This window comes from Ahaetulla prasina, chromosome 2 (assembly GCF_028640845.1).
Source record: "Ahaetulla prasina isolate Xishuangbanna chromosome 2, ASM2864084v1, whole genome shotgun sequence".
NCBI lineage: Eukaryota > Metazoa > Chordata > Lepidosauria > Squamata > Colubridae > Ahaetulla > Ahaetulla prasina.
Genome location: NC_080540.1, coordinates 180,153,686 through 180,161,682, shown reverse-complemented (window position 1 = coordinate 180,161,682; position 7,997 = coordinate 180,153,686). Strand labels below are relative to the sequence as shown.

The window sequence follows — 7,997 nt, the reverse complement described above, 5'->3', positions numbered from 1 at the left end:
AAAAGAAATTAAAGTGGTAAAATAGATGGAAGTTTCCATAAGAATAGCATCTAACTGACGAGCAGACACATAAACAGAAACCAGATTAAAAGGAGGTTTGGAGAATTTATTACTGGTACATTAAAGATTTTTTTTGTTTTGAACAAAATTCTCTCCTCCATCCTTTAAAAACGTTATATATTTATGTCATCCTATACATAAAATAAAGCCATAGCACAGATTTGCAGCCTTTGCTTTTAACATTAATTCTGAAAACCTCTGGCTGAACAATAGTTTCAGAGACAGGCACTTTTATAAAAATGAGATTGTGAAAATGGGTCAGGAAAGAAAAGGGTATATAAGTACATTTGTTTTCCTTTTGTCATCTTTACAATAAACAAATATTTGGTTTTAAAAGGTATGTAGGCGGAGGCAGGGAAGACCATCTGGATACAACCCACAGTTCATCACTTCATTTCATCCTGAGAAGCAGCAGCAACAATCCTGAGTTAATTTCTTATACTCAAATCTTACAGAAAAAAGAACTAAGAAAGATCACATTTCCATCTGTCAAAATGGATTATATCAAAAAAAAGAAAAAAAGCACCCCAACAGGCTTCAGTAGCTCCTCTCCTGTCTTTGTGTGGGGAAGAGGGAGCTACGTGATGCAATCTTTCTCTATAATGTATCAGGAAGTAGAGGTTATCAGACACCATTTCCCATTCAACAGAAATAGTACAATTACATATATTATGAGAAGAAAATCTAAGCTTCGTAAGAGTACCATGAATGAATTCCATAAACTGTACACAAGAACTGAACAGTTATTCCTTCCCTAGGAGAAAGATTGCTCTGCTATTCTCTATACATTAAAGAAGGGAACCATCTCATTTAGCAGTCTCGTAGATGCTTTGACTCTTGGTCCCTCCAAGACAAGGTAGAAACAACGAGAAAGTGTATGTTACAGGTCCAGATCCATCAAAAAGTATGAGTCGTGTGGCTACATATTTATATTAGAGATTGTTTAAGGAGCAGACTAGTTAGCTCTCAGTAGAGAAGTGTACCACATATGCAGGACCCTCAACTGGCATACAAGACTGCACACACAACGAATCCCAACTAGATCTATTTGACCACTGAAAACCACTGAAAAATGATTACATGAGTCAAAAGTGAATTTTCAGTTGTAAGAATATACCAATAAGGGCCAGAAAATCAAAGAGTGTGCAAAGTGCCTGGTGCAAAAGAGAGCAGAGTGATGGATATAGCTATAAGAAAATCTAGGAAATGAATGCAGACTACATGGCTTCTGGAATAATCTCATTAAACACACTGAAAGTGCCAAATTCCAAACTGGGGCAACTCAGTTAATTTGGGATGTGCTGGAATCTTTCCATCATGGCAATTGATATCTACTTTACACACCTAAAACTATTAAATACCCTGGTCAGAGGAGAAAGACCATATGAATGGGATTTCTATCTCGACCGGTATACAAGGTAGATTTAAAAATTGGAATCCCACAGGCATGGGCATACAAGACTTCACACACAATGGTCTCCTTAATTGCTGAGAAGGGGTTAGATTAGATCAGGTTAAAAAAAAAACAGAGCTCAAGTGGCATGTGCAAAATGCTTAGTGCAAACGGAAGGAAGGAGTGGTGGGTGTAGCTATAAGGCACCTGTCACATGGATTGTCTCTTCAGGCCATTGGGGTTATAATGTATTTATGGTGAAGCCTAGGAAGAATTTTTGGCAAAATCAATTAATCAAGAATCAGCTTGTGGCATTACTGATCCATCAGCATACAGCCTATGCATTTTGGTCTTTCCACTACCCTTCACCTGTAACAGTGAAAAGACCATGTTTGAAAGCATTGTTGCTTGGATAGATAAGTGCCTTAGCTTCATTTCCGAAACTTCTGCAACTGAAAGACAAAAACATGCATGAACATCAATGTTTCCAAGAAAAGACAAAAGTATAGGTAAACCATCTATGGCAGCGATGGCTAACCTTTTTGCCATCGCATGCCAAAAGCGGGGAGTGTGTGTCACATGTGCGTGTGTGCCATAATTCTATGCGTCCTGCCCCCGCGGATCTGTGCGCGACCCCCCCCGTTCCCCCCACTTTTGGCACATGATGGCATGGTGGGCCTGGTAGGCCCATTTTTTGTTCTCCCTAGGCTCCAGAGCTTCTCTAGGAGCCTGGGGAGGGCAAAAATGGCCCCCCATGCCCCCCCCAGAAGCCCTCTGGAATTCCCACCAGAAGTTGGCAAATGGGCCGTTTCCTGCCTCCAGAGGGCCTCTAGGGGTGTGGGGAAGGCCATTTTCACCCTCCCCAGGCTCCTAGACAGGCTCTGGAGCCTGGGGAGAGCAAAAACCAGGCCTTCCCCACCCACCAGGCCCTCCGGAGGCAGGAAAAAGCCTGTTTCCCTACTTCTGAGGGGCCCAGAAGGCTCAAAAATCAGCTGGCCGGCGTGTGCTTATAAGCCAGAGCTGAGCTCACATGCCACGCGTGCCATAGGTTCACCATCACGGATCTATGGCATTCATAAGAACCAGTATGGTCTAGTGATTAAGGCAGTAGCTCAAAACCAGAAGACTGTGAGTTCTAGTCCCGCCTTATCATGCAAGGGGTGACCGTGATCCAGTCATTCTCTCTCAGCCCAACCTACCTCACAGAGTTGTTGTGGAGAAACTAGGAGGTGGAAAGCATATTAGGTATTGTTTGTGCCATCTTCAGTTATTAATAAAAATAGTAAAGGCAGGATAAAAAATATATAAAAAATAAAGAGCATTAACATACAAATTTTCCCAAGGCTAATCAAAAGCTGGCATAAAAATAAAAAAAGTAAAAAAAAATCCAGGGTGGACACTGAGATTTTAAGAACCGTCGTGAAGACTGCCTCCCTGACAGCCACCAGCCTAATATTTGATAACAAAATTACCGAAGAAATATCTGTGGAAACTGGCAATAGTTTAAATAACCTCCCTCAAAAAGTACAAAATAGCACTCTAAATTGGACTCAGCTTGGGAATCAGTGCAGTTAGTATAATGTAGCCATTGAAGTGACATAACCACTTAGACTGGGAAGACTTTAGCAATGAGCATTCCTTTGCCTATGGAGACAGGAGAAAGAAACCTGCCTCAGTCGCAGCTACAGGAAAACCATGCACCCCAAAGTAGAGAACATTTTGACTAAGGAGGACTTGGGGACATGGCCTTATCATATGTAGCAAGGGTTCCCAATATTGACAACTTTGAGACATGTAGACTTCAACTCCAAGAATTTCCCTTTCTGGGATATGAAGTCCACATGCCAAGTTTAGGAACCCTGATTTGTAGAACACTGTCAGCAGTACAAGTACTCAGTTAAATTGTATAATTTAAAAATCCTTCAGGAAAACCATTTCTCCCCACCCAAAAGAAAGAAGGGCTCCCCAAAGGGGAACCCATGACAGAAGATGGAAAAGGTTCCGGACTTGTCCCAATCTGTTCTGACCAACTGGGCAGGGAAAAGAAGAATCTGCAGGCACTACTTACCTCCCTCTCCACCAGATTGCGCTTGTAAAGAGCATCCTTAGCTGCCTCCTGCCAAACAACAGAGGAGACAGCATTTTAGCTGAGGCCTGTGTTCAGATACTGTCCTAGTATCAACACAGATTCTGTGCTCTCTTAAATAAGTGGTCCTCCATTGAAAACCAAGCTCAGGGGCTTGAAAATGAGTCTTCTTCCCTTGCCCTACCACCATTCTATAAAATTACTCCCTACCCGTTTTCCGTCATTTCCAAGGCGCCTTGCTGCCTCTGTGTACCATTGGAGGTACTGCTCCAATCGAGTCAGATATTCTGTAGAATGAAGATCAGACATGGTCAGGAACTATCGCTTGGATACCTTAGGGCTGATTGGCGTACCAAGGTCATTTCGGAGGAGAAAGACGGCTTTCATAGCTGAGCCTTCCCATCAAAATACCTTTCATGATTACAGCTCCTCCATGCTGTAGCTGGGACTTTTGCCAGTTGATTTTCTGAACGATGCTTTGGTGCTGCTCTACCAGGTCGCTGGGTGGAGGCTGACCAGCTTGATTGTATGTCACTATCTGTTAACAAAAGTGAGGTGTTTGTAAATCCCTAACAAAATCATTGGAGAGTGCATAATATACAATAAGAGACATTCTAGGACCAAATTCTAGCAAGTTAATTGTCAAACAGGTTGAGTAATCAGCCCTCAGAAACATCTTCTTTTCCAACCTCGGAGCATTTCTGAACTATTCTCTTGAACAGGTGCCAAGGGGGAGACTTACAGACACTGAGCACCAGAGGCCTTGAACACAACACCTCCATCTCCTGTCTCTTTTAGTTTGGCACAAGCTTTTTTTTCTTCAAAATAAGACCTTAGGAAGGATAGATATGTTTCATCAAGCAAATCTAAAACTAGTTGTATTATTCTTACTTTGAAAATAAAATAAAACATAGATTATGAAGCAGGAGGACCAGAAAACAAAAATAACCCACAGCAAAAATGGGCAGAACATAAAATATCTATCCATCCATATCTCTCTCTCTCTCTCTCTCTCTCTCTCTCTCTCTCTCTCTCTCTCCAGTTGTGACCAGTGCTATTCCCAGTGCCATGGTATACAAGAACCAGGGTTCTGATTATGTGTAGTGTGTGTATAGATGTGCAGTGCAATCAATATTTGGTTTGCAATTCTACTATGGAAAATTCTCATGTACTTTATTTTTCTGGAACGAGGAAAAAAGATGCTGAGAACCAAAACCACAGAATTTTCATAAATTATACAGCATTTGTTGTATGTTTCTTACTTCTTATCACCTATCTGTCTCTTGCCCTGTCAAAATTTAGTTTACACTGTACAAGGTGAATATTTACTAAATATTGAAAACTTAAACTGCTTATGTGATCAAACTCACATGTAAGAAGGACAAAAGAAAACCAGGGAAATGTTCAGTAATACTAGGGCTATTCACTTCTCATTTACTGAATTTTGTAATATCTATGCTTATGAAAATATAAAATGTTTATAAAAAGATAAAGTCAACTGAAAAGACACTCCCTTGCTGTGTAATTATGTATGTATGCAGGCACACATACATCTTCCTTTCTTTCTCCCTCACTTCCTAGAAATGATTTAATCTGAAGCACAGAAAATTGAGGGACTGCCTTTTTGGTGTAAATTAAAGCAAAGCAAAGCATACGGTGAATACTCAGGTTGTGCAATGTGACTGCCTCACCCCCTCCCTGCGTGTGTCTGTGCGCATGCACACACCTACACAGAGATCCACATCACTGACCTTCTTCTCCAGCCTCTCCTTGTCAAAAGCTAATATGCTGAAGCTTTGCAGAGAACAGGCCGGCTTGCTGGAGGGAAAAACAAAGACAGCATAACCTCAAAACTGGCCAATCATAGAAACACAGTACAAGGCCTATAAAACAGAAACCAAAGGGCATTATCACTACTTTAGGAGAAAGCATACTTTTCAGAGGAAGATTATGCCGGCTTCACAGAAAGAAAATTGTGTGAGCAGTCTCCCCATCTCTTCTATGGGGGAAAAAATATTGTCTTTGGATTTTCTACTGCAGGTATCAAAATATCCCAGGTAGACTCTGATTTAATTATTCAGCATGTATCTCTCCTTTTAAAGACTGCTTAAAAATGCCTGCTTAACATTTTTCTCTTATCCAGAGAGGAGCAAAACACTCCTTTGTGGGGTGCAGAAATGGAGCTCAAATCCTGAATTTTTGAGCTCCTTTCCTGCACCTTGCCAAAGGAGTTCCTTTCTGCACATGGAAGGGGAGCTGAACTCCCTCACAGGCTGCTCTTTCACCTTGCCACCAGAGAGGCAGCACATTAAGATAAGGAGGGTGGGGTGTCTCAGACAGGTGAGGGAGGTCCAATGCAGGCCACAAACAAATGTTTCTTTGCTTAAGGGCTGAAGATCCTTTTTGGATTTCAGCAGGAAGGATTTTAAAGTCCCTGAGTGGAATCTCCCAGGGTCTCCTTGCCTGACACTGCATCCACTTAATGACCCACGAGATTGCAATTGGAAGGCCTGTTGTTGAGTGAAGCAGTCATGTGATATCTTACTGACTGCTTTGCTCAATGACTGAGATTCCAGTCCCAAATGACTCGAGGACTTCCTGTGATTGTTTATGCTCATGTATTATTATTTACATAGAGGAGGGTACACACATGCAAGTATGATTATGTTTGTATGTGTGTATGCATATGTATGTGGTTATACAGCAGACATTACATGGTGAAGGATGCCAATGGCTCAGAAATGCAATTACAAACCCCCATAAGATGGCACCTTGAGACACTTGATAGCAGTATCCAACCTGAACCAGGCAATTCTCATTTCATCCTTTGTGCAATCACTACTCATCAGGCAGGCATGATATAGTATGATTTAAGTTATAGCTGAAGAGAGCCTTTGTCTCATTGGGATTGTTTCTTTACTGAGGTCTTTTTGGACAACAGCACAAGCAGCCAACATGCTACAGGGTGAGAAACCAAAATCTGGTTTTGATACAATCCACCGCGAAAGTTTTCCCTGCACAACCATTGCAAAAGTGATGTTTCACTTTCTTTGAAATGCTGTGCTCTGGTACGTTTCTTATCCATTTATCCATTTAAGCATCTATTCTCTTCCTTTCTATGGGAAAAACATATTCAACACAAATTTTATGGTAATAAGCTTTCAAAGGACAACCTCCTGGTGGACTGTGTGCCCAGGGCAAATTATCCTACTTTCCATTCTATTACCTTGAATGATACTCAGAAGCTCCTTCTGAAGTGGCCACCTGGGACCTATTTAGTCTTTTCATTTGAACGCTCAAGCCTTGCATTCACTTTCACGTGCTGAACAATGTCCACAAGATCAAGGAGTAGGGTTGAAAGGACAGAAGATATCTCTACAGGTTACTGTGTGTAGAATTCAAATCCTGAAGACTTCAGCATAGTCAGAAAACATACCTACCTAGTGCCTGTATCTTTCACAGGAGCTACTGCAGGCTTAGGTTTGGGAAAGGCAGCCTACGTGAAGAAAAGAGAGTCTATTAACTCCTTCTGCAAAAATTGTCATTTTTATTCAGATGTCTCAGGATGGCATAAACCATTAGCATAAACTGTAAATAATTATATACAGTAGTGGCCAAACTTGTGGAAACCTTTTGGCAAAAGTGTATTTTTGAGGTTTTTTTACTAATAATACCACTTTTTTTTTGGCGTTTCAAGATAATCATATTCCACTGCTGGAATGGCCTGGGAATAGCCCAGATCTTAACCCAATTGAAAATCTATGGAGCCGACTAAAGAAACTTGTTAGTCAGAAGCGACCCAGCAATAAAACCCAATTAATAGAAGCAATCATTCAATCTTGGTTTCACATTATAACAGCTGCAGAACTAGAAGACTTGGTTCACTCCATGGGAAGAAGTTGTAAGGCCATAATTCATGCTAAAGGTTACTCAACTATTAATTGACATAGTGATAATTTTTGTATATCTCATTTTTTCTAGGTGTTTCACTTTTTTCTTTATACTGTAACTTCTATTCTAATAGCAAATCCTTCATAAAAGTTATTGCATTACATTCTTGATTAGATTAAATTATCTTTCCATTGATATATAATTTTATGGTACTACTCAAAAAAAAAAAGTGGTGTTATTAGCTAGTTTTAGAAAATACATTTTCCCCAAAAGGTTTCTGCAATTTTGGCCCCTATTGTACATATTAAAGATTCTATGGCAGCGCAGATAAAGATAGAATATGTGGTTCTGGGCATGGAGTCCAGGTTCCTATTATTTCAATTTTCATTTGAAAGATGAAGGAGTAAGTTTATGGTTCTGATGGGTTGTGAAGATAGAGATAATAATAATAATAATAATAATAATAATAATAATAATAATAATAATAATAATAATAATAATAATAATAATAATAATAATAATAATTTAATTTGTATACCGCCGTTCTCCCGAAGGACTCAGGGCGGT

At 40.2% G+C, this 7,997-nt stretch overlaps 1 protein-coding gene across 4 annotated transcripts in view; it reads right to left on the bottom strand.

Moving 5' to 3' along the window:
* Positions 1-92: 92 nt before the first annotated feature.
* CC2D1A (coiled-coil and C2 domain containing 1A) overlaps positions 93-7,997 on the bottom strand; it is a 66,651-nt gene continuing 58,746 nt past the window's right edge. For all 4 annotated transcript variants that reach the window (XM_058166020.1, XM_058166017.1, XM_058166018.1 and 1 more), the window contains 6 exons: positions 6,980-7,035; positions 5,291-5,357; positions 3,951-4,077; positions 3,750-3,826; positions 3,522-3,569; positions 93-1,905 (listed from right to left, as the gene is read on the bottom strand). In XM_058166020.1, coding sequence (XP_058022003.1) covers positions 1,885-1,905; positions 3,522-3,569; positions 3,750-3,826; positions 3,951-4,077; positions 5,291-5,357; positions 6,980-7,035 — 396 coding nt within the window. In that variant the 3' untranslated portion in view covers positions 93-1,884. The remainder of the gene's footprint in view (positions 1,906-3,521; positions 3,570-3,749; positions 3,827-3,950; positions 4,078-5,290; positions 5,358-6,979; positions 7,036-7,997) is intronic.